This window comes from Puntigrus tetrazona, chromosome 13 (assembly GCF_018831695.1).
Source record: "Puntigrus tetrazona isolate hp1 chromosome 13, ASM1883169v1, whole genome shotgun sequence".
NCBI lineage: Eukaryota > Metazoa > Chordata > Actinopteri > Cypriniformes > Cyprinidae > Puntigrus > Puntigrus tetrazona.
This window is the reverse complement of record NC_056711.1, coordinates 20,302,374-20,329,873: the sequence shown is the minus strand read 5'-3', so window position 1 is coordinate 20,329,873 and position 27,500 is coordinate 20,302,374. Positions and strand designations below refer to the sequence as shown.

General features: G+C 38.1%; 1 protein-coding gene across 1 annotated transcript in view; it reads left to right on the top strand.

Moving 5' to 3' along the window:
• lyst (lysosomal trafficking regulator) overlaps positions 1–27,500 on the top strand; it is a 69,906-nt gene that overhangs the window by 15,809 nt on the left and 26,597 nt on the right. Inside the window, 24 exon segments of the mRNA XM_043254721.1 lie at positions 1,618–1,804; positions 4,692–4,782; positions 5,317–7,086; positions 7,089–7,145; positions 7,148–7,413; positions 8,009–8,171; positions 8,174–8,967; positions 9,913–10,074; positions 12,068–12,224; positions 13,185–13,411; positions 13,816–13,882; positions 14,402–14,511; positions 15,138–15,503; positions 16,287–16,465; positions 17,455–17,628; positions 17,753–17,913; positions 19,458–19,648; positions 20,676–20,924; positions 23,226–23,399; positions 24,837–24,986; positions 25,084–25,221; positions 25,503–25,701; positions 26,544–26,672; positions 27,467–27,500. The exon segment at positions 27,467–27,500 is cut by the window's right edge and continues 576 nt beyond it. Of these exon segments, the coding sequence (XP_043110656.1) occupies positions 1,618–1,804; positions 4,692–4,782; positions 5,317–7,086; positions 7,089–7,145; positions 7,148–7,413; positions 8,009–8,171; positions 8,174–8,967; positions 9,913–10,074; positions 12,068–12,224; positions 13,185–13,411; positions 13,816–13,882; positions 14,402–14,511; positions 15,138–15,503; positions 16,287–16,465; positions 17,455–17,628; positions 17,753–17,913; positions 19,458–19,648; positions 20,676–20,924; positions 23,226–23,399; positions 24,837–24,986; positions 25,084–25,221; positions 25,503–25,701; positions 26,544–26,672; positions 27,467–27,500 (6,195 nt within the window).

The following is a 27,500-nucleotide window of genomic DNA, read 5'->3' as shown; positions in this document are numbered from 1 at the left end:
CTTGTAGGAGGTACTGTCCTTCGGCCCGAATAGCGTGTGTGTGTTTCTGGATAGTGTAGAGTTTGATGGAGGCGTGTCTTTAAAGCGCTGTCGGGGAGTGTTTATGGAGTGTGTGTGTGTCTGTATGCTAGATCTGCTGGGATGTAAAGCAGACTTATTTAAGCATTGTGTAACACAGAGCACATATGTCTCTGAGGGGGGCAGTATGGCTAAATGAAATAACCACAAGTTATTGACTATTTTGGAAAGTTTTATAATAAACAATGTGTGTAGAATTATATCTAAACATATTTAATAGGTAAAAAAACTCTCTATATAAATTTTTATTTAATGTTTGAAAATGACAAATTATTTAATGTAATTTTATACATATATATGTATATGTGTATATATATATATGTATATATATATTTTTGTGTGTGTGTGTGTGTATATGTGTGTGTGTGTATATATGTGTGTGTGTATATATGTATGTGTGTATATGTATATGTGTATATATGTATATGTGTGTATGTATATATATATTTGTGTGTGTGTGTGTATATATGTGTGTGTGTGTGTGTGTATATATATATATATATATATATATATATATATACATATATATATATATATATATATATATATATATAATATATGTATATATATATATATATATATATATAATATATGTATATATATATATATATATATATATATATATATATATATATATAAATATATATATATATATTTTTTTATTAATGTTTGAATGTAACTTGTACTGTAGAATATATTTTTTAATATTATAATATTGCTATACTTAATAACAATGTAACAGTGAAATATTAATTTGTTTTTTATTATACATTATTATTGATTATATATTATAAATAAAAATGCAGTTTTTCTTTTTATGTCTTTTTTTTGTATTTTTGGGGTATATAATGTGTAAATATTGCAGTTTTCCTGCATATCTTCAAAGTAATGAGGTTAAATCAATGTCTGGTAAGTGTGTGTGGTTTGGTAAAGCGAGACGGCTGTAATCCTGTCCAGCGGTTGATGTGGTGGATGGAATAACTGGTTGATGTGATACAGTATGCTGGCTCAGTGTCTGATGACAGGATCTGCTGTCCGTGAAGCCTAATCTCGTTGCGTAACATCACTAGTTCCTGTCAGGCCTTATGTAGTCATAGTCTGTGTTCATACCCTAACCTGTGTATCACTGATCAAGTTTGATTAGTTAGCTGCATTATTGAAATGGCTGAACTGGTAAGTTAAATGGACTGCCAGCCTTTGTGAGATATTGGCAATACTGATCACTTTTTTGGCTAAAACCTAGTAAGATCCTTACATAGACAGCATCTGATCTGCAAAGGCTTTTGACAGATCGACAGACTGCATATTTAACTACACGTAAACATCAAACACACTGGATTCTACCAATAGCAGATTTTCTTGTGTTTAAATTCATTTATATAGAAGAATTTATGGGACATGAAACCAACCGGGCAGTTTCACTTGTTTTTATTTTCTTGGTAATTTAGACAAAAAGAGAAGTGCAACGTATGTGAAACTGAAGCAGAGCTGTAGCAGGTTCCAGCAGGTGATTCACTCTGCTTTTCTCTCCTCCATCAGCTCGGACATGAGTGGGGCCAGTAACACCCTGGCACGGGAATTCCTGACCGATGTGCACCAGCTGTGTAGTGCGGTGGCCCAGCGGGCCGAGGACGAGGAGGAGAGTCACATGGTGGCACTGGGAGAGTATCTGGTGCGAGGACGCGGGTTCCTGCTTCTCAGCACCCTGGACTCTGTCATTGACCAGGTCAGTCAGAGAGGCCTCATTTGAAGATATTTGAACCTTAAAGTCAACCTTAAAACATAGATATGCACAAACCTGTTGCACAGAATCTACTGCATGTTTCCTGTTGTTTGAGTCATTATTTAGAGTTTTTTTATTTATTTATTTTTTTGTATAAATATCTACCTTCAGCTTGTGCTGCAAATGTCTTTTTGCTGTCAAAACCCCAAAAAACAACATATATATATATATATATATATATATATATATATATATATATATATATATATATATATATATATATATATATATATATAATTATTATTTTTTTTTAATATCAGTCATCCTCTATATCTTCAAGATGTCTAGTAAATGCTTGGTTTGGTTGAGAGAGATATATATATATATATATATATATATATATATTTATCTCTCAACCAAACCAAGCATTTACTAGGACATCTTGAAGATATAGAGGGATGACTGACATTTATGTAATTTTTGTAACATCTTTTATACTGTCATCTTTTTGATTAACATTATCAGTACTTTTTGGCCAAATGAACATCAGTGCATTTTGCTCAATTTTTATTCTTCCTCGATGAGCTCCATATTTCCACTATATCTTATTATTAGTGCTGTCAAACAATTAATCGCATCCGAAATAAAGGTTTTGTTTACATTTATATATGTATGTGTACTGATGTATATTTACTTTGTATATTTAAATATACACACATACGGTATATATTTTGAACATATTTTTACGTTTATACTTTTAAATATTCATATTTTTATATTTTATGTTATATATAAATATATTTAACATACAAGCAATTTTTTCTTAAATATATTCATGCATGTGTTTGCATTTAAATACACCCAGGACATACTCATGTATTACGTAACAAACTTTTATTATAGATGCAATTCATTTCACAGCATTATATGGGCCTTAAATGCCTTCTATGCATAAGATTATTATTATTATTATTATTATTTATTTTTGTCCAAAGTTTCGATTTATTAAAAAAAATGTTAATTCCTCACATGATTGATGTGTATGGAAAAACACGTTGGAAAAATACAGTGCAGAAAGCGTCTGCTTTTATTTCCTTGTTGTGCTCAAAAAATGACTGGATAATTCCTGGACATGTCATGGAAATGTATTAGTCAAATAGGACGTGCTATTTAGGGAATGTATTCCTGTCCAAATGCTGCCGTTGTTCAGAAATAGCATGTTGATATGTCACAGTCACAGAGCTCAATAGCCTTGCTGAATACTTCATACATTCACATAAATACTGCATACAGTGGACCTTACTGTCTTCATGCAGTGACTTAAGTTTCAGTTAAAAATGGCAGATGTGTATATTTCATATTCAATATAAAAAAAAAAATAATTGAAGCTCAATGAAGATCCATGTTCATGCTGTAATGTCAGACTGCTTATAAATGTAATGAATGGAACCTGGAAATATACTCTTGCTGTTTCTTTCAGAGATAAAAGAGAAAGAAAGTCTTCGCTTAAAGCAGTGCAGCCCCATGTCTCTGTTGACACACTGCAAATGAGCTAAAACGATGTAACAAAGCAAAACTGAAAGACGCTAGTTAGGAGCGTTATTTGTTTACGTGTTTGCAAATGCTTTATATTACCTGCAAACATAGGTTTCTACAGTTGACTAACACAAACTAAAACCCTTTCGAAATTATTACTTGAAAATAAACTTTATCTGGAGTAAATTAAAATATATTTCAAAACCTTCAATTTCTTTCACTAAGTTACATTCACTGCTTTCATTTAGTTCAACTATAACTAAAACTAAAATAAAACATTGCAAGCTTTCTAAAAGTTCAAAATTTCAAAAGGATTATCTCAATAATATTGAAATAACACAGGTTCAGACATGCAGTAATAACATTTCTAAAAATCTGTTGTTTTTTCATTGGTGTTTTTGAGGTGGAACTATTTTGTTTGGCAGATGAACTTCTGGTTATTAGTTATTAGGGTTTTTCCTGTGCGTAAAGTTTGTTCCATTGAAACATTTTAAATGACTGGGGCTATACCTTTTAAAACTGCTTTGCAATATATTAATATTAATATTAATATTAACACCATGCATGTCCTTTGTTAGTGCATCACTGTTTTGTATTATTTTATTATTTGCATTTTTTTTAAACTGACAGCCAAGTCAAAATCATTATCTTTGCTATTTATCGACAGAATTTTTCGCATGATGTCGAAGTGGTTTATTTGATCCCGTGTTTTTCTTAAGATCCCTTTCTGACACCTCTACATCATTCCCTCTCTTTGAAGTGAGAGTTCTTATGAATCATGTCTGGAGTGGTTCTTACTCACAAGACATGGGGCCTTTTCTCTGAACTCAGCACTGCTTAACTATCTCTCAACACAACATCAATCGCCTGTGTGTTTGCATAGTGGTGGTTCAATATGGGTCCCTAGCCATTTTGTTAATTAGCTTGTGAGTATGCTTCCAGATGCTTGTTTACTTGGGGTCACACAGCACTGTGCACGCAGCCCCAGTATTTGCTTTTAATTCACACGTGTCAGGGTGCTTTCGCTTCTCCTTGTGAGGAATGCTATCTTTTTCAGGGTGGAGCCAGTATTTAGAGGCTCGCTGCCGTACCTCATAACCATCTATACTCGTATTTGTCTTAAGCAGTTGGAAGAAGACCATTGGATAGTTTCTGTTGTCTGCAAATTTACTTCTTTTTCGTAGGTCTAGAAACTAGCTTGCTAGAAACTAGAGGCAGGGCATTATGAAGCAGAAGTGAGAAAAGAAATCCTGTAGGTCGTTACCTACAAAGTAGACTGTTTTTGATTGGATTTGAATGAACTGAGTGAAGAATTCAGTTTGAATCCTGAATTAACCTCTAACCTTTTACTTAGGAGTTGACCTGTCGGGAAGAGCTTCTTACACTCTTGTTATCTCTGCTTCCTCTGGTCTGGAAGATTCCTGTTCAGGAAGAAAAAGCCCCAGGTGAGTCACTTCATTTTATAAAGCCCTTTAATATTGCATGCTATTAACAGTCTTAATTTTGAGAATGCACTAGAGGTATACTGTAACCCATCTTAAGCCTTGAATTAAATAATTATGTTCTAATCTTAAATGACATCCTGGCAATGCTTTCAGTTGGAAAGATGATATACTTTTACACAGTTTGTTTTATAAAGCATATGATGGCGGTGATCTTTCAAGAGCGCCATGAATTTTAAGTAGATGCCTGCATGAACAATAAGTGAAACCATGAGATGGCTTGAATTATGAAACAGTACGGTTAAAGGATGATTGAAAGGATAAGACTTTTCTTTGAGCTTGAGACGTAAGGTATTTAGTGCAGGCATGCTAATCTTTTCTTGCAGCTGCTTTCCACATTGTTTGGTTATTAGTTCCCGTAATTGTGTTGTAAACAGACCTCTCAAGGTCATTACGGCTCTAATGAAACCAGATTAAACCAGTTGATGCTAGTCAGGACAATCCTTTAAACTTTTCCATTTTTTTACTCTGCCTTAGATTTCACCCTGCCTTCACTAGTAGAGGTGTTTCTATGCCAAGAGGGAAGGACCGTCCCTCAAAAGGTGGGGCAAGATAGATGTGATGTTCAGCTCTCTGGGAAGCGTTTATCTGGCTCCTGGAAGTCACGTCGTTTACGAAGGACAGCTCAACGATACTCTGTGAGGGATGCACGCAAATCTCAGCTTTCCACATCAGATTCTGACGCCAACTCGGATGATAAGACCACAAGCACTGGGGGCAGACATCGTCGATTCCACAGTTCGGCCATTCGTGTTAGTTGCCAGCTCCATCAGTCTAACAATCCATCACAGCCAGCATCACAACAGTCCACACTCGATGCCATGGGCACCACTGAGCCATCCCAACCTCATATGAGACTGTTTGGACCTCACACTCTAGATCCTAACATGCTAACAGATCCCACCACTCTTTCCATCTTCAACCGCATGGAGAACTCGCCTTTTGACCTTTGCCATGTTCTACTTTCTCTTCTCGAAAAAGTCTGCAAATTCGACATGACCATCAATCATAACCCAGGCTTGGCGGTCAGTGTTGTTCCCACGCTCACAGATATACTCACAGAGTTTGGTGACTGCTGTGGTCCAGGTGGTGGAGGTGGGATCGATGAACTAGCTGGAGGCTGGACTGAGGAGCCAATTGCACTTGTTCAAAGGATGCTTTTACGCACCATTTTGCACTTGATGTTTGTAGATGTGGGTCAAAATGAGACACTGCCTGATAATCTTCGTCGAAGCTTGACTGACCTCCTCAGAGCGACTTTAAAGATTCGTACCTGTTTAGAAAGGCAAGCTGACCCTTTTGCGCCAAGGCCAAAGAAGACTCTGCAGGAGATACAAGAAGATTTTTCCTTTTCAAGATACCGTCACCGGGCCTTGCTACTGCCAGAACTCTTGGAGGGTGTCCTGCAGCTACTACTAGGTTGCTTACAGGCATCTGCTCCCAACCCTTTCTTTTTCAGTCAGTCTCTTGAGTTAGTTCATGAATTTGTCCAACACCGTGGCTTGGAGCTCTTCGAGGCAACAGCTCTGCGCCTTGAGGCCTTAGCAGAAGCTCGAGATTCAGAAGTCAGCAATGAGGCATCGGAGCGTCTGCGTTGTCTGATAGCTGATGTGCTTAAGATAATCAGTGCTGTCAAGAGGGCCAAGTCAGAGCAGCTTCACCAGTCTGTTTGTGCACGTCGTTCGACGCATCGACGCTGCGAATACTCCCACTTTTTGCACCATCACCGTGACCTCTCAGGACTGCCGGTATCCGCTTTCAAACAAGCAGCCCGACGTAATCCTTTCGAAGAGATCTCAGAGGGTCATGACGGAGAAGTGCGGTACCCTGAGCGCTGTTGTTGCCTTGCAGCTTGTGCCCACCAATGCTTGCATCTTTTCCAGCGCCTGTCACCCTCTGGTCCTGCTGTGCTGCAGGTACTGGCAGGAGTGCAAGCTGTTGGCATCTGTTGCTGCATGGACCCGAGGTCTGTAAGTGGACCAATGCTCCAGGCATTTCAGGCTCCAGGACTTCGGAGCTACCAATCCCATGTGTTGAGCGTCCTTAGTAGACTAGTCTTAGAACAGCTTGGAGGTGGTCAACCTTCCGAAAAGGCCAAGCTTGCCTCTTGCAACATTTGCACTTTGGATAGTAGCCAGTTACCTGGCCTTGAAGAGACTCTGCTGGGGCTATGGACCTAAAAAGAATCCAAGTTATCCACGTCTCCATCTCCCTCTTATCGTTCTCAAGGCATCCTGCCCAGTGGAGGAACGAAGACATGCTATGGAAGTGGGATGCTTTAGAGGCCTATCAAGAAATTGTGTTTGGGAAGACTGGCATTTGAGTCAACAAATTGCCGGTCATGTATGCCAGTTAACTTTACGAGGCAATGCAGTAGTGCAATGGCAACTGTACACTCATATTTTTAATCCAGTGCTTCAGCGGGGTGTGGAACTAACCCATCATGCCCAACAACTTGGTGTGTCAACTACGTGTAGCCAAGTCTGTAGTTACCATACCCATTGCCTCCCGGTTGAGGTCCTACTGGTTTATCTTCAAACTCTGCCTGCTCTGCTGAAGTCAAGGTATTAACATGTTTTTTTTAATCTTTATTCTTCCTTTAATTAACTGTTGCTTAAATTCTTTTACGGGGGCTTTCACACCTGGATGGTCTGGCTTCGAACTCACTTGATTCTGTAGAACCCTGGTGGATTTTAAGTTCTTAGGCCATCATGCAGACATGAACTCCGCATGATCGAAAACACCACTTGGGTCAATATATTTTTATTAATTGGGTGCTTACATGTACCAGAATGAAAATTTTTTGCATTTACATTATTCTGCTACTTTTAAACTCAATCTCTTTTGATGAGCCATTTATTTGCTGTTCAGATTGCACTTGCTCTGCATAACTACACTGCATGCTCACTCGTTTCCTAAGTAAATTGTCACCTCTATCACTATTTTCCATTGCAACTGAACACCTGCTACAAGTAGTATTTGGCTCAACACTGCGGTGCACTCCCAAGGTCTGCATTAAAGCTTTCAGATGAACAATTTTTCACGGAACCAGACTCTGTTTTGAACTAAAGTTCTAGTGTGAAAGCCCCCTAAAATAGCCTTTAAAATAATCCAAGATTCAAATTTATAACTTCTTATTTTGTTTTCCAAATTAGCCGGGTGAGTACAGGACCTGTTCCTGAGTTGTAACGGACTCAACCAAATCACAGAGTTGATCTACTTGGACTGCACTCGTCCATGGGCACTGAAAGCGTTCGAGACACTTATCTTGAATGCGTGGCACCATCACATGGAATCTGCTGTGCATGAGCTAGAAAGAGCGGAGGCTCAGGAGAGGAAGCTGTTCTTGGGCTTGTAGAGGAACTTAATTCACGTGGGGCTGGTGATGGACCTCAGAGCCTCACTAAGTTTTATGAAGGCCTGAAAGAGGCATGCCCTCATCCAAAGGGCAAAAGTGCATTTTCTGCAGTAGCTCGTAACCGAGGTGAGGCGCATTTAAATACGATCAACCTTTTTCTGTGTGTAGCCTTTTTATGTGTAAGCAAGGAGGCAGACTCTGACAGAGACTCTGCAAACGACTCTGAAGACACCTCAGGCTATGATAGTACAGCTAGTGAACCACTGGGTGGACGACTGCCCTGCCTTTCCCCAGACAGTGTTGCTCTTCCCTCTAAAGAACAGATAAGGAGGGCTGCCGATGTTTGGTCAGTGTGCCGCTGGGTGTACATGGCCAGTCCAGTATTCCAGAGGCAGTTCTTTAGACTGGGAGGTCTAGACGTCTGTTCGCGTCTAATGACAATGGTCATCCAGAAACTCACGTCTAAAAACAAAGACTGTAAATTTAAGAAAAAGAGAGAGAGTAAGGGCAAAAGCAGTCCTTCTCATGTAGACTCCAGTTCAACTGCAGGACACTTTGATAATATAACGGCAGCTGTTTGTACAGAGGATTCCCACCAGCATGACACTTTCAGCCCCTCTCAGGTCGAGAGCAAGTCAAGTGATTCAACACACAGGCTTGAAGAGGAATGGCCTCTCCAGAGCATCCGGCTGCTGGAGGCACTTCTGGCAATCTGCCTCCACAGTGCCAATTCAGCCCTACAGAGACTTGAACCAGACCTATCCTTTCAGGTACAGTGGACACACATGCTAGCTCTGTTTTAAACCCTAGTGAGCTGCCTTAGAATTGGGATAGAATTTTTTTGCACAGGAGACAATTGATTTCAGTACTATTAAGCTAACAGCACAGAACTGTAAAGTATGTGACTCTTTGTCTTGAAGATGTCCAGGCCAGGATTTGCCTGAAACGTCTGGGTTTTGGCTTAGTATTCCTATCGACAAGCTCTCTACACTCCATATACATATGTGCATGTACTTGCTTTGCTTTGACCATTCTCTGTAGATGCATACAGACATATGTAGATCCGTGCACACACACATGCATACATACATACATACATGTAATTTTTTTAATTCATTACTCCAGTCTTCAGTGTCACATGATCCTTCAGAAATCAACCAATATTAGAAATTGCAATATTTTACATTTTTACAGGATATTTTCTGTATTTTTTTAAATACAGCATTGATGAGCGTTTTGATCCATTTTAATAATAAAAAAACATATAAAATATATATAAAAATAAGCATATGTCCCTTTATGATGTTCCTTATTTTCTATGAAAAACCACAGTTGTCCTTATTTTCCTTTTCTGAAGTTGGCAACCCTAATGCGCATAAGCGCTCAGCACGTTTCATCCTCGTGTGGCCACCTTGTGGACAAAGTAATGAATGCAAAAAAAACGATAAATGTGCAAGCTCAGCGTACAAAGTCAAATCTGATTATGCATACTTGACCATATGTGTTACGACCAAAGTACCCTTTAGGCTTAAGCATTAAAAAATCAATTTAAAATACTGTAAATTCATTAAAAGTTATCAGTATTATTGTATTTTAAATGATTTTCCTTCTTTTCTTAATAAGTGCATGCTAGGTTTTGGAACAGAGCTAGTGACAAGCGAGTGCCTTTTTTCTGTTCTTATTCCCGAGTAATTTTCCCGCGCTCTATCCCATAGCTGCAGTCTGTGGAGGAGACGCTGTGTGAGGTCCGGGATCAGCTCTCTCGATCTGGAGTTGTGAATTCTGAACTAGCAATTCCTCTGTTTGATTCCTTACTCCGTGTGGCACTGGCTGAGATGTTCTGCAGTCCAGATGTCATCGAGGAGAAGCCTGACAAGGTAACTTAGTCGCTTGTGTGATAAGTGTTTAGTGTTTCCATCTTGGGTGACTCAGGTTTGAGTCTCATCATCACCTCATTGCCCCTCTATTGTCTCACCCAACCATAAAGTCTCCTGTCACTGCCTGCTGTCTATAGCTAAAGAAAGTAGTGAATGCTAATAAAATAAATTATACTAAACTTTTGGTGACTAAATACAGAATCCATGATCGTATGCTATATAATTAATTTTTATTAGCACTTACATAAAAATGCTTTTTCTGCTTTCTGTGGTATTCTATAACACACTGTTTGACTTGTTGCAAAATGTATAGAAGTGGATTAGATTCTCTGAGTTGCATTGAGGTTTCTTTGTTGGTTTTGAGGGCAGTATTGTCTGTAGTGAAACACATCACCGAATAATTCCTGGATAAATCTTATCATTTGGACATTTTTTTGCGCTTTAGTTCGTTAATACGTAAATCTGCTTTAAATGACCTCTGGCCAACAAGGATAAACAGGCTTTTTGTGTGTTTTTGTGTGATTGAGCACCGTGGGGCACACGGGGATATATTTTATGTGGAAACAGTCAGCTGATGTGGTCCTGTGACCAAAATCGTATTTTTTTTTTTTTTTTTTTTTTTTTTTACTTTACCAACTTTCTGAAATCACAAACTTTGTCTCTCTAGCAAAGACAACACCAGAAGCCGTGTTATACGGATTGTTTACTTTAACTGATTTGCAATGCAACAGGACATTATTCTGAAAATATCTCATTTTTTAGAAGGTAAGAGTCTGCTGCCTGCCTTGCTTTAATCCACTTTGCTATTGTTCTGATGTATAGTGTTGTAGGGAAATGCGGTTAATTTGTGTGCTTGTGTGGTTGAGAGTGACTTCTTTTTAACTTTGATGCTTGGACATATAGTTTTATTTTATTATGAATAAATAAACGAATAGTGCGCTTCTTCTAAATGGCAAAATGAGTGACTTTGCAACAACTAGCATGCTCGTTAGCATGCAATTCTTTACTGACCGTATAAAGTTTGTAAATGTAAAAATGTTTCATAAAAAAACATGATCAGTGCAAGTGAAGACACAAAACAGGAAGTAAGGCAGTACCAGAGCACAGGTTTTGAATATCCATATGAATCTTGTATGGTACCATTTCCCGATGGTGCTGCATATAATTGGTTCCTAAATTTGGTGCCACCTATTGATCAAAAATTCTACATTTAATGTAACTGAAAATCGATGTAAATTGCTTGCTGTGATTAAACAACGAAAATAATAACAGAATTTGCAATAATATTAATAAATGTGTGGCACGTAACTTAATGCACATAGTAACGGTTAATAATAATATTGTTCATTTTGTTTTATTTTTAATGATTTCTTCATGGATTTCTCTGCACGTTATTTTAATTGCCATTCCATCCCTCCATCTAATTCTAATAATAATAACAACAAAATAATGTTTGTGTATTCAATTACAATTTTGAACTTAATTATGTAATGACAAATTAATGGATAAATAATTTAAACATTGTATGTTTAAATTATTTATCCATTAATTTGTCATTACATTATTTTATTTATAATTCATACCTATCAATCTAGTAGTAGTAGTATAGTTAAGTATATATTAATAACCATATCATTAGGTATTTGACTTTAATTGTATTATAAAGTTAGGTCTGTTTTATTAAAAAAAAAAAAAAAAAAAAATATATATATATATATATATATATATATATATATATATATATATATATATATATATATATTATAATTTATTTATTAAATATTTAACTATAAATTGTATTAGTTGTTTTCTAAATTATTAGCATCTTTGCATCTGGTATTATTATTATTATTATTATTATTAATAATAAAAGAGTATATTTATATTTGAATAATCATACTAATACATTTCGTATTTTATTTCTATTTTATGTATTTGTTCTCAATTTCCTGTTATTTTTAATATTGGAATGCATCCTTCCGTCTCTGTGCAGAAGTCTCAGGTCAGCGGTGAGGTGGCACCTCCAGCAGGTGATCTGTCAGAGGAGGTGGATGAAGCTCAGGTGAGCAGCACTGCACCCTTGGGAGAAGAGGAAGGCTATGAGGCAGACAGTGAAAGTAACCCCGAGGACTCCACCCGTCAGGAGGAAGGTAGACTCCGCTTGCGTTTAACTCTAAAGTGCATGTGCATGTATTATCTACAGATCTTGTGCAGTTTGTTAGTTTTAAAGACTCAATGTTTTAATGTTAACATCCTAAATAAGTGTGCAAGGTAGTTATCATCGCAGGTAATCAGAAAAAAGGCGTGCATAGCCGATAACGGGGGGGAATTTCTCGAACGATCTAGAAAGCAGTAGCCGGTCTGAGCCGGTTAGCGTCAGGTAGGCTGAGTGAACGTCTGGTCGAGCGCTACGTGATCCCGCTCTCCGGTCACATGCAGCGCCGGCTCTCTTGCCCCGAGAATGGTGTCATTGTTTCCTTCGGCTATGATGTAAGCCCGCCGCGTTGAGCCGTGTCTTGTGACTGCAGCTTTTGACCGGTCTGTGACGTTCACAAATACGTGCATGATTTTGTAAGATCACTCGCTTCCGCGCACGAGGACCTGTAGTTGATCTAATTTATTGTTGGAAATGACCACGTGTTTGCCATTTCATTTATTCACACGTCTATCACTCATGTCTTCTGCCTGTTTGTGTGTATCTCAATTTGTCTATTGCTCTAGCTATCACTGTTTCTGCCAGTTAATTGTTTATGTCTTTCTGTTATATGTCTCTCTCTCTCTCTCTTTCTTGCTACATTTGTCTGTCAATGTATGTTAGTGAGGGAGTGCTATGTGTGTGTGTGAGGCAGAACTTCATTAATGAAAAGCCCCAGATCTTGCGTAGGAGATGGAGGGTAGTCCACAGTTAAATCATGCGGGTTCTCCAGTGCGTGGCACCTCCATCAGCTTAATTCATTTGACTGGAGGTCTGAGCTCTGAGCGCTGTGAAGCAGCCTTTGCTCACGCAGCACTTGCTTTTCGGCTTTTCTGTACGCGCTCCTGCAGCACCACCGGTTATATCGTTATTGTCATCGTGTTTTTATAGTCCGTCTTCTGTCTTCCCGTGACAGGGATAAAGGTGGAGGCCGGAGTGTCGTCGGGGGAATGTACTTTAGGAATGGCGGGAGCGCCTCAGGGCTCCGGCCGCGGCCGCCTGCTGTTTCCGGAGATCTGCTTGATGGAGCTGCAGCTGTTAGCCGGCGGCTCTCCGGACTTGGAGGTTTTGGGCCATGTTTTGCAGGGCCTGTCAGGAGCCGTCAAAGGCCACCACAGCAACGCAACGCTGCTCTACCAGCAGGTCAGACTCTTATCCAATGCCAAACTGATTTATTTATGCATGCGATTATATATTGATGCCAAACAGCGATCTATCTTATTCCAGAAGGACTTTCGTCTAAGTTACTTACCTTCCGTTGGTAGAAAGTTTTGTTCCAGTATCCAGTTGAAAGAGTTTACTTGAAACCATACGTCTATGTAGCAAGAGGAAGATGACCTTTTGCAGACTTTGGGAATTTGAGGGATTTTTTTTGTCTGGATTTTATGCATTGCAGCTGCATTTCAACTTTTTTTTTATGATGTTTGAAATATTGTGATGCATCCCCTTGTCAAGTGATGTTTTGCTCTCTCTGCGAGCTGGATTACATCATCTTTACCGTATTTATGAGGAAACGTGATCCATCATGTTTGTTTTTCTCTTGTCAGGGTGGTGTGAAAGCTATTCTCACTGGATTTCAGAACATACTCAGCCAATCAGATGCCTCCTTTAAAGGTGTATATTATTTATGCTTAAATTATGCACACTTCCTCTAATTATCATCATTGCAATGCGCCCAGATTTTTTTGCCTTTAATGCTTTTGAGTTTAATCATAATTCTCATTATTCTCAAGGGGTTTCTTACAGCATTTTACTGTACTACACCAAAAAATGCTGCAATACTATGAATTAAAAATAAATTCTAATTTAATGAAAAGCAGTACAACAAACTAAAATCATTTAAACAGATTTATAAATACATTTCTTAAAATGCTATGTATTGCTTAAGTTAACATAATAACATTTTAAATATTTTTAAATATTAAAATATTTATTTTTAAAAATATAAAGTAATATTTTTTTTTATTACTTAAAAAAAAAGTAATAGTGAGGTGCACAGAAATTACAATTGTAGTACAATTTATAATAAATACTGTAATATTTTAGAAAAGAAAAGAAAGCGAGGAATTATCCACTCGATCATGCTGAGTCCTGTTAATTAGTTATAAACATAGGTCTAATTGCTCTATGCAGAGTGCCAGACAATACTGATGGAGCTGCTTGTTGCCATGGTGAGTCAAAGGATAACATCAGAGGAACTCGCCCTGTTGACACGCCTTTTCCTGGAGAAGACTCCGCCCACAGTAAGTACAACCTCCCTTAGCTTTGAAATGAGGCTTTATGGGCGAAAAACAGTAAACCAACCCTTTCCGCTTCCCGGAGAACAGGAAAGGCTTTAAAAAACGAAACAATGCAAATGCGATGAGTGTGATCAAACGCCCTAGAAAGAGGTTTATTTTTAACACGGTGTCAGAAAGTGGACATTCTGATGCAATGGTGTTTTTTTTTGTTTTTTTAACGCCAGCTTTTGGTTTGTCAACACTGATAAAAAATTCAAGTTTTTCCATATACACCTCGACAGTTTCTGATTACCAGTCCTTTACTTCTGAGCTCCTCTGCTATTGCCCCGATGCTGTAGATTGGAGATGCAGAATAAATCTACATATGAAGCTCTAAAATAACGTCCTCAGTGATCACCTAGTCACTAGCCGGCTAGTCGTTTATCCTTCCCCTTTCCACATATCTGTGTGAAGATTGCATTGTGCTCATTACGTTTATTGCATTATGTTCAGCAGCACATTTAAGTGTGGATTTCTCTTCTTGTCCTGCTCACCAAAGCTGCATATAAGGGTCTGAATGTTGCTAAAGTTGTGCTCGTGCCTGCTTTCTTCATGATTTTCCTAAATCTTTTTGTTCCCGTCATCTGCAGGAGATCCTGCTGAGAGGCTTGCTTCGGATTGTGGAGGCTAACGCAGACACGGAGCCGCTCCACTTCATGTCTTTTCCCATGATCCCGGGCGCAGGGGGGCCTGGCTCGAGCTCCTCGCCGGGGATGAGGCCTCACGGGATGGCTGGGGGTAAGGCTGGAGTGAACACTCTTTTGAGGGGTAAGTTACCCCTGGGCCGTGGTGAAGCGGACCTGAGCAGGCCTGGTCATCTGCGGAGCTCTCCCTGGCACACAGCACCCTTCCACCTGCCTCTGGTTGGTCAGAACTGCTGGCCTCACATGGCGAGTGGCTTCAGTGCCTCGCTGTGGGTACGAGTGGGGAAGGATGAGGACGGCATTACAAGAAGGGTAAGAAGAGCTTTATATATGTGTATAATGCTGATCAGTGTTTTTATATTGTAGCATTTACTGATATTGTTAATTCTTTAACTATTGTCATTTTGTGTATTATATTTTCATTTTGATTTTGATTTTAGTACTGTTATTGAGATTTGTTTTAAGTATAGTTTTTTCTGTTTTATTTATTTTTCTTCTTTATTTCAGTTGTACTCATTTTAATACTTAAATTTAGTTAAGTTAGTTAAATCATAGGTTTATTTCAATTATGGTCAATAACTTAGAATTGTTTTAGTTTAAGTTATGTGTTTTTTTAATCTATCTGTCTGTCTATCTACTTATTTTTATTTTTATTATTTTTATTTAGATTTATATTTTATATTTTTCTCTTTTTGTTTTATTTGATCATTAATTTATTTATAAACAATATTTCTTACTATTTAAATTTAATTGTACATATATAAATTTATATATATATATATATATATATATAATTGTTTTTAATAATTTATATATATATATATATATATATATATATATATATATTTAATAATTTATATATATATATATATATATATATATATATATATATATATATATATATATATATATATATAAAAAATTCTCTTAGTGATTTTAGTGCTTAAACTTGTTTCATTTAGTTGCAAGTGCAACAGTTTTAAGTTTTTCATAAAAAAACAAAACAAAACATTGTAATAGGTTTGGTTTTAGTTGACCATAAGATCACTGAAAGATGAACATGACGGCGCACTATCTAATAGGAGGTTTGATGAGTTAGTTTGGCTGTGTGCTGCAGAAGAGGAGGCGTCTCTGGCAGAAGAGGCCCTGCACGGTCCCGCTCATACCACGGAGCAGCAGACAGACAGATGCCTCCTCCACGTCCTCTCCATGGGCTCCAAGGCACTGATGCTTCAGGCGTGGGTGAACATCTACACAGGAGGCTTTACCTTCAGGTGAGTGACGTGGGAAAAACTGTAAAGTACATTTTCCCCTCAAAAAGACTCCTTTAAAGTAGATGACGGCGGCGTATCAGGAGGCCAGTTTAGACGATCTAATCAAGCTATTATGGAAGGTGACGCTTTCTTTTGATTTCCACATTTTACTAACTTTGCAACCGCATGTCAACCAGCAGTCATTAGAGTAATAGTAGACTGATTAATATCTTCTAACCCTTTATTTTGATGGATCCACGACATACTGACTAGCAAAACTTGCATGTCGACTGTTTTACTTTTTATGCTGGTCCTCAACACTCTCTCAAAGAAATAAGACTCGTCTGCAGGCCGTAGTTAGGCCTCTAACTACTTAGAAATACCTCTAATACTACCCTCTTGAAGAAGATTCAGAAGTATTCAACGCTCATCTAATATATATAAATGTACTTTCATTTCAGAGGCTATTCGTTATTATAATACAAAGTTTTAGTGTGTTTTTAATTTGATCTATGAAGCTTGTTGGGTTATGTTTTATTTATTTGTTAATTATCATTACTTTTTGCACTGTCTGTGATATTTTGCTCTTGTCATATGACACCACTACCTCTCTTGAATTGCCCCTTATTGAATTGATTAATAAACCTTATTCTACTAACCCTTTTTAGATTTAGACTTCTTATTTTTATCATACCAACAGACCAAAATAAAACTTAACTTGACTAGTAATATTTAAAAATAATAATAAAATTGCTACAAATTTAAAACTGAAAATGTAAATTAAATCGGTAACACTTTATTTTACATTTGCACATATTAGTTGCTTATTAGCATGCGTATTGTACGAATATTAGCCATATATATTATGCCTTATTAATAGTTAGTGCAGTAGTTGTTAAGTTTTAAATTTCTAAATTAGAAGTTGAGATCTTCCTACTGCTGACCGTTTTACAAAAAGTAGATGTTGCCAGTGCTATAATACTAAAGTGGCTCTTCCTTTGTGAGCTCAGGATCTGCATCGATCCAAACGACGAGATGAAGGCGGGTCTCCTGGCCCAGGCCGAGTCTGGAGACGGCGTGCTGACGGCGGGCGTGTGGCAGCACCTGGCTCTGACGTACTCGCAGCAGCCCGAGGGCAAGAAGAACATCCACGGTCAGCTGACCCTCTGGGTGGGCGGCATTAGGTGAGTCTGCATCTGCAGCCGGCGGGGCGGATGTTTTAAAGGGACGGTTCAACCGGGGACGGCAGGTCCTCGCGGAATTGGAATCGTGTTTTTTTTAATCGAGCCTTTGTGTGTGCGCATACAGGAAGTGTGACGTCTCGCTAGACTTCACTCTGCCCAGGAAGTCCAGTTTGTCATCGGACAGTAACAAGACCTACTGTATGCTCGGACACCATCAGCACCCCTCAGAGGAGCAGGCCAGCCCGAGTGCACGCTGGGATATGGGCACGCTGCTGCTCTTTAATGGTATGGAACCAGACCTTCCCCCAAGTGTATCCCAAGATGAAGATCTAAAACTACTAACGGCTGAAAATAAACATTAAACAAACTGAAGTCGAAGTCGAAAGCGCTAAAATCGGTGTAAATGCATGAAAATAAATATTTATGAATATTAGAAAAAAACTGTGAAAGGACTGAAAAAGTGTAGAAGTGATGTTGTTGGTAACGTGGGATCTTCCTGCTGCGTGAGCCACAAATTCTCCACATTCCTCCACTCATCACGCTCTTCTTCACAGAATAGCCTTTCTGTTGCTGCTAATAGGTCATGAATGGCCCGAGTCCAGCCAGTCCCAACCTGTAAAACACTCTCCAGTGCCATCCTCAGTGTGTGTGTGTGTCTGTGTGTGTCTCTGTGTGTGTCTCTGTGTGTGTCTGTGTGTGTGTGTGTGTGTCTCTGTGTGTGTGTGTCTCTGTGTCTGTGTGTGTCTTTCTGTGTGTGTCTGGGTCTGTGTCTCTGTGTGTCTGTCTGTGTGTCTCTGTGTGTGTATGTCTGTGTGTGTCTGGGTCTGTGTCTGTGTGTGTGTGTGTGTCTGTGTGTGTGTGTCTCTGTGTCTGTGTGTGTCTGTCTGTGTGTCTCTGTGTGTGTATGTCTGTGTGTGTCTGGGTCTGTGTCTGTGTGTGTGTGTCTCTCTGTGTGTGTGTGTGTCTCTCTGTGTGTGTGTGTGTGTGTGTGTCTCTCTGTGTGTGTGTGTGTCTCTGTGTGTGTGTGTGTGTGTCTCTGTGTGTGTGTGTGTCTCTGTGTCTGTGTGTCTGTGTCTGTGTGTCTCTGTGTGTGTCTCTGTGTGTGTGTGTGTCTGTGTGTGTGTGTCTCTGTGTCTCTGTGTGTGTGTGTGTGTGTCTCTGTGTGTGTGTGTCTGTGTGTCTCTGTGTCTGTGTGTCTCTGTGTGTGTGTGTCTCTGTGTCTCTGTGTCTGTGTCTCTGTGTCTGTGTGTCTCTGTGTCTGTGTCTCTGTGTCTGTGTGTCTCTGTGTCTCTGTGTCTGTGTGTCTCTGTCTCTGTGTCTGTGTCTGTGTGTGTGTGTGTGTGTGTGTCTCTGTGTGTGTGTCTCTGTATGTGTGTGTCTGTGTCTCTGTGTGTGTGTGTGTGTGTGTGTGTCTGTGTGCCTGTTAGTCTTGGGTCACAGCTTTTCATCCTCCACACTCTCTATTATCCTTCCTTGTTTATTGTTGAGGCTTTTGTAAAGTCACATATTCTAGATTGATCAAAAATGTTGCACTAACTTGTCTGTAAAATGTTTTTTTGTCTGCCCAGTTGTTTATGTCATAAGATATATTGTACGTAACGTTTTGTAATTATTATTATTTTTCTTTTAATCATTCTTTCGTAGAGTTTTTTTTTTCCAACCTTATTGTATTTTCATTAAAACAATACAGAAGATATTTAATAATTAAATTAATAAGCAGCAACACAGTATACAGTAATAAACTGATATTTTTTCATATGTTAGGCTATATTTTTATACCATACATGAAAAATGGCCTGCTGAAGTAAACGGTATATTGCTGGTTTTAGGCTCCAGAATCGACACAGCGGAGGCGTTTTACCTGTATGCCAGCGGTCCTGACCTCACCTCCATCATGCCCTGCAAGTACGGCAAGCCTCACGGGACACTGTCCAAGTACGTGACCCAGGAGGGCCTTCAGTGTGAGCAGATACGAGAGCTCCTCATGAGGAACACAGACGTCGACATCGCGCCTCTTATTGTAAGCCACTGCCACTATCTAGGAGTATTTTTCTTTTCTTTTCTGAATGGCACATTTCCCACAAGAAGGCTTTTATGCAAATGGGTTTATCTCCTTTACCGCCACCGAAAAGCAGGCGGCGTTATTTATTTATTTTTCTGTGCAGTTTTAACCACTGACATGTTAATCACCTGTGATTTTCACGAGTCTGCATGTTCCAGGTGTATGCTAACGCATCGGAGCTTCGTTACTCATGGTTGAATTAGCTTCCTTTTTCAGATCTACTCTGAAAATATCTAGCGCTAACATAATGCATTGCGCACATTTATGTAAATAACAGGCCCAGCCTCAAAATTAAAAGAAAAACATCAGCCTGATGTATGAAAATCCCTTGTTTATTAAACCTTAAACCATAACGTAAGACATATATGAGTTTTTGGTTCAGTATCCTGTTTTGATAAATCAGGTTTTTATGGCTCATATAGTGAGAATATGAAAAGGAAAAAACAGCTCGATTTTATTTAGAGGCATAGCCTGATTCAAAAAAAAAAATAATAGTAATAATTTGTTATAGATGCTAATATTTGCACGGTTTGTAGTTTAGTTTAAATTGTAAGCTTGCACTCTATATCTCCAATAATAATCTTAGAAAGATGAGATTAAAATGCTAAAACGCTCACGTTACGACAGTGTAATATTACTGAAGTTATCCTTATGTTTGCTTGATAAAAATCGGTCAAGATTTGTCAGGAAAAAGACGCATGAAGCAGGGCGCTTGTTGTAAAGAGCTTTTAGCGGACAAAACCTTTCAACTATCAATCATATGAATCATTTACATCCCTAAGACTGTCCTCTATTAAACATCTTACTGTAGGCTTAACAAAATATTTGCATGAAAACGAACCTCATGCTTTAGCTTTTTCCACTGTGGTGTTGTTTCTGTGACAATTAAACAACATTTGCTACATTGAACACTTGTTTTCAAACAGGGCAATATCTTTTGACGTACGTTATTTATCTCAACACGTGTGCATCTGTGTGTCTGCAGGAGAGTTTAGCAGTAGTTTATGCCCCCAGCACGCCGTCTCTCTACACCATATATGAGCCAGTGATCCGTCTGAAGGGCCAGGCCAAGTCGGCGGTGGCTTCCCAGCGGCCCTTCAGCGCCAAAGAGGTCCAGAGCTCCATCCTGGAGCCTGCTTTCCTCAGGACCATGACGCCCTGCCAGGCTCTCGGGCTGCACAGCGCCCTGCACAAGATCGGAGGCACCGGCGCGCTCGTCTTCCTGTTCGCTCGGGTATGTGTTTGTCCGTGTGTCCGTCACTAGTAGAGACCGGGGACGCTTCTGCTTTACAATGCTCGTGTGTTTTGGCCAGATCTTTAAGTTGAACTTCTTTTGTGGACGCTTTTCAGCAAGAGATATGATCAGGATTTTTTTGTTTTACTTCATATTAGGTGGCCTTAACTGCTATGTGCTTACTTCAACATAAGCGCAGTGTACTTATTGTGTTTCGTATTGTGTTGCTCTAGACTTGTGCTGCTATTGAGGTGTGATACGGGTAAAGTTATGGGCAGGTTTGGAGATATGGGCAGGTTTATGGGTGGGTTAAGGTGTAAGGGATGGGTCAACGGTGTAATTAAAAATGTAACTAGATAAAAAAGTTTGACCAGAAAGTTTGTTTGATGTTTTCAGTCTGAAGTAGTTTTTAAAAGCTTAACGTTTGATTGATAGATGGATGTAGCTATGTGGTTGCTAAGGTACACGGGGCGGTTGCTATGGTATCATGGGTGGTTGCTGGGGTGTTGCTATGCGGTTGTTATGGTATCCTGGGTGGTTGCTGGGGTGTTGCTATGCGGTTGCTATGGTATCCTGGGTGGTTGCTAGGGTGTTGCTATGTGGTTTCTGGAAGTGCAGCGTGATGGTTGCTGGGTGTTGCTATACAGTTGCTATGATAATCAGGGCGGTTGCTAAGGTTTTGCTAGGCGGTTGATAGGGTACTAGGTTGCTGGCTAGATTTGTTGGGTTAGTTTCTAGAGTGTTGGTGGATATATGGATGGATAGATCTCAAGCCAGCTTAATTACAGAGGTAACTACATATAGGTATTTTTAAAGTATAAGTACAGTGTAAAAGCATGTGTGTATGCAATACGTGCATTGTACTTAGTAGTTAGCAAGTAATCCTGGGTGGTTGCTAGGGTGTTGCCATGCGGTTGCTATAGTATCCTGGGTGGTTGCTAAGGTGTTACTATGTGGTTTCTGGGCTACTCGTGATGGTTGCTGGGGTGTTGCTGTACAGTTGCTATGATAATCAGGGCGGTTGCTAAGGTTTTGCAGTGCGTTTGATTAGGGTACTAGGGTTGCTGGCTAGATTTGTTGGGTTAGTTTCTAGAGTGTTGGTGGATATATGGATGGATAGATCTCAAGCCAGCTTAATTACAGAGGTAACTACATATAGGTATTTTTAAAGTATAAGTACAGTGTAAAAGCATGTGTGTATGCAATACGTGCATTGTACTTAGTAATTAGCAAGTACATAGTAGGTAAGGCTACCTAATATAGAGTGGGACCATATTTCTTAGATTTTCTTTGAAAACAATTTTTATTTGTATTTCATTGCTATTTTAGCACCACTGATATTCTATTACAGTTTTATTTTATTTTATTTAAATTATATTGTATTTTCCTATTTTTAAAATGTTGATGTTTGTATGTGTATGTAGTTTTTCTAAATTATGAATGTTAAATTAAGAATGATTGATTTTACTACTTAAAGTTATAGTACTTTTATTTTAGTACTTTGCAACTGGCTGAAATTAGATAATATTTCAATATTTTAGATCATTTGATTTCATGCTGGATTATTTGCTTTGGTGAAGCTTTGAACGCTGATTCATAAAAGCTCTCACTACATCTGTTTGCTGTGCATGTTTAAAAGTAAATCTAATTATTATTTTTTTTAAATTCCCTCTTGAATGTATCTTCTGTCTTCTCTTCCTACATATTCTACATTTATTTGCTGCTAATCTGATAATGCACTGTTCATTCAGCAGTCATTGGATTTTTGTTCAGCATGTTCTGCTCTGGAACGTTCTCTCACGCCGTGTTCCCTCACGCTGTCCTTCAAACATCTCTTGACAGTCTCATCAAAGCCTTGCTTTGTGTTTCATCTCTCAAGTAATGAAAATGATTGGCGTTACCTAAACCATGTACAGTATGTTGAAAAGCAGGTTTACTAGGGTGAACTAAAAAAGTAACAATTAAGGAGCAGCGCTAATTAAAATAGCAACAGATGCTCTACTTTGGGCATGATGCCAAATAACCGACATTAATAGAATGATGAAATCATTTAGTGCAGATGGATCTAGTGTAGTTGGGTATTTAGTATTAGTATTAGCATTTTGGCGCACATCGTGTTTGCAGGCAATGCTATTAATCGAGCGACGTTTGCTGAGGCTTCCTATGTTTTTAACACTTCGATCCAGATTATCAGAATGAAAGCACCCTCACAGCCCACTTCATTTTCACTACGTGAAGTGTTTCACGCGCACAGTGATTTTTAGCAGCAGGAACACTCTCTCTGTGGTTTGGTTCTCGCAGGCGGTGGAGCTGAGCGACTGTGAGAAAACTCAAGCCCTGGCCCTGCAGCTGCTGCTGTCTCTGGTTAAGAACAACCAGCATCGCTCTCATGAGATGGAGTGTTACCACGGCTATTCCATGATTCACCAGGTTCTCATCAAGCCCAAGTGCATTGTGGGATACCACGTTCTGAAGGTGAGTTTTAAGCTGATGATACGCGGGACAGCTTTTTGAGCAGGTTTGCCAGGCAACTGTTTTAAGCAACGTTTCATGGGCATTTTCCCGTTGAGGATGGGTAACAAATTTCTGTTTGTATATTTTAGATCAGTAGTGGGTCTTAGTCTTTCAGATGTCTTTAATTAGCCAAACACCTTTACTTTGTGATGATCTGGGTGATGTATTAGACATAATATTCAAGTTTAAAATGAAGCATCAACATGAACGTTATTTTTTATGCTTTTTGTCAGATTCAGTAAAAATAGCTGTTTTTAAATGCAAATATTTACATGCATATTATATATCATAAAAAGCTGAAAAAATATTACTGTTTTTTTTTTTTTTTTTTTTTTTGTATCACCAGTTCCATTATTTTATCAATTTAAATGTTAAATCAGTTTGAAATTTTAACACGAGAAATGTTGCCATGGTAACTAGCTACAACATATTATTTTTTAAATATTAAATTTCATTTAACTTTTATATTTCTTATATTTTCACTTATATTTTTCACTTTCATTTTTTCTAAAGTTTTTTGAAATTGATGCTGTGTGTGTTTGTATTATATGTATATATATGTATGTGTATATATATATATGTATGTGTGTGTATATATATATATATATATATATATATATATATATATATATATATATATATGTGTATATATGTATGTGTGTATATATATATGTATATATATATATTAGTGCTGTCAATCGATAAAAAAATTTAATCAAGTTAATCACACTGATGGACTGATTAATCACGATTAATCGCAAATTTAAAATACAAAGATTTCCCTGTAAATGTGTTGAAATAAAGAAATGCATGTCATACTAGTTTAAGGAAACAGATCTTCCAGTTTTATTATCTCAACAATTAACATTTCTATTATAATACTATTTCAGAAATGAAAGTCTGCAAAAATACAAAATAAACCGTCTCTACATTCTTCATCCAAAATAAAGAAATGTATAATAAAACTACTTCAAAGAGACAGATCCTCCAGTTATCATCTTAACAATCAGGTCTATTTTAGAAATTAAGTGTCTGTACAGAGACAAAATGAACAGTCTCTAGAGTGTGCATCTGTGCAACATTCCTCCTTCTAACCAATCATACAACATCATAAAAAAAAAATTATATATATATAATTTTTTTTTTGTTTAATCCATTTATGGGTTTAGTTTTGGTTAACTGCTAAGCCTGTGTTCTTGTGCTGCTGTTGTACTAAACAGTGCACCCTGCTGGTTGTTACTGGTAATGGACACTGCTTCAGTCTCTCAGTATATTCTTGCCTTCTGAAGTGCATTAGAGTAATCAGTCTGAAAAAGCACTACCCTTTTGAAGAGCACTGGAGTTTGATTTCAGTGTACAGCTCAGCAAACGTGTGTCTGTGTGCATACGGTGTTACAGACGCTGCTGGACGGCTGCTGCAGCGGCTCAATCCTGACGATCGGAGAAGATGGACAGTTTCATCTGGATGCTGAGTCCACCGTGGTGCTTCAAGATCTCAGACTGCTCTCTGAAATACTTCTGGACTGGAAGATATGGGCCAAAGCGCAGGTAAACACTCCTATTAGAGCATATACTGTATAGGCTGCGTTGTGCTGATAGAGAGCTAACTGTGACGGATATATGTGTGTGTGTGTGTGTGTGATAGTGTGGTGTGTGGGAGACGCTCCTGACTGCTTTAGAGGTGCTCATCCGGGTACATCATCCTCAGCAGATGTTTAACATTCGACAGCTCCTCAAAGCCCAGGTGGTCCATCGCTTCCTGCTCGCCTGCCAGGTGCTGCAGGTGAGCCCTTCACGGCATGATCTCGCGAAGCTAAAAAAAATCAACTGGTCAAGTTTTGGCAGCTGAAAATATTTTAAATAGTTTTGGCCGAAAAAAAAAATAGTGGAGTGCCGTTACTGTAAGCGCACCAGCAAGCGGTACGTTAACCAATCTTCTCTTTACTACAAGTTACTGCATGAAAAAATCAGGAACGAACACTTGTAGGAAAAAGACGCTGGAAAGAAAAGCGATCATAGTTAAGTGTGGGTCATTTTGTAACTTCACCTTCATTATTCTGACAGGAGCATCGAGACGAGTACCTGACCTCCATCCCTCAGGACGTCTGCCTCTCGTTTGTCAAAATCATCCAGGAGGTTCTGGGTTCTCCTCCGGACCTGGACCTGCTGCGGCTGGTCTATAATTTCCTGTTGGCCGTTCACCCCCCCACCAACACTTACGTGTGCCACACACCCAGCAGCTTCTACTTCTCTCTGCACATCGGTGAGCAAAACCTGCGTCTGATCGAGTCAATAAAGCAGTAGTTTATGATCATTTGGACATTATTCGCATTTTTCCAAACCGCGTGTGTCTTCTGTGGAACACAAAAGAAGACAATTAACAGAATGTTCATGCTGCTTTTGCCTTCTTTATCCAGTTTTAAAACAGTAAAAAAAATGTAACTTAATTTTTCTGTTTTCTCAAATACCTTGTATACAAAGACTTTGAGTTACTGGAAATTAAAACCTCTTTTTTTCCATTTTAGTCGTCTAATCAGTTAATGTTTTCTTTTATTTATACATTTAATAATTTATTTAATAATATAACATTATAACAACACACACACACACAACGTATGTATCTAAATATTATTATTTATATATTTGTTTTATTTTATAGTTTTTGCTGTTAGAGTTTTTAACCCTGATGTTTGTGCATTTTTTTATTGTTATGTTTTTTAATTTTTAATACAATTTTTAATGTCTCATATATATTTTTTGCCCTAGACTTTGTCCATTATGTATAAAGATTGTATCAAACTTATGACATTTCTGGCCTTCTAATTTAAATCGGATATTGTTTCTAACTGTATTTTATAAGCTTTGTTAGCGATGCCGATATTATTCTGATAATCAAAAAGAAATGTGGAGAACAAGTTTATGTTAGAAGTAAGCAGGTTAAACTGATTTAATTTTAATTTTAACTTTATTTTTGCAGTAGTATATATATATATATATATATATATATATATATATATATATATATATATATATATATATATATATATATATATATATATATATATATATATATTTTTTTTTTTTTTTTTTTTTTTTTCTCATCAGATGGTAAGCTGTACCAAGATAAGGTTCAATCCATGATGTACCTTCGGCACTCCAGCAGTGGAGGGAAATCAGCCTGCAGCTCTGTGCTTTCTCTCTCTCCCACCGTCTTCACAGAGACGCCCGCTGAAGGTAACGCATCACTGCTGCCCCGAGGTCAGCACCACCTCCGTTCACATTAAAGCAGCGGACTTACAATCATTAACTCCCGGCCGCCCGCTGAGGATAATGTGCTTATTCATGAGAAGGTCAAAACCCCCCCCAAAAATCATGCTTACTCATTCTGTCGCACTTTATAAGCATTATTCACTGAAATGTCCTTGTCTGAATGCCACCGCTGCGCCGAATTAAGCTTTGAAACGTGTGACCTTTGATGAATACAAATCAATTACAGCACAGACATGCCTGTCAAGTCAAGTCAAATTGATTTATATGCAGTATACTTCATCTGAAAGCAACTTTATAGAAAATACAGATTTTAATGTTTATATGATCTTAATATCTTTACGCCTCATAAGCCGGGCTTTAATCCAAGGATTTTTTTTTTCGGTTTAGCCCATCAGTTTTTTTTTTCCAATGTAACTGATAGAAATGACATTTGGTGAAATCTTTCAAACGTAGAAGTCTTTTTTTGGTTAACTTTAGCGCCTAAATACTATGTTGATGCTTAAAATGCTAATTCGGAAACACGTTTTGTCAAGAAAAGGGGCTTTAATGCAAATAAATGTGCTGTCAAATGACAAAATTTACTTGCATGCAGCATGTTACTATGCACTGAGATATTTATTAATATACCTTATGTTAATATTATTAAATTATATATTATATATATATATATATATATATATATATATATATAGTGATAAAACTGTATATCAAATATATATACACATAGTTTCTGACTAAATGTTGTGTTTGTTCCACAGTACGCCACACCTCCTCCCCTGAGCATGCCGATGA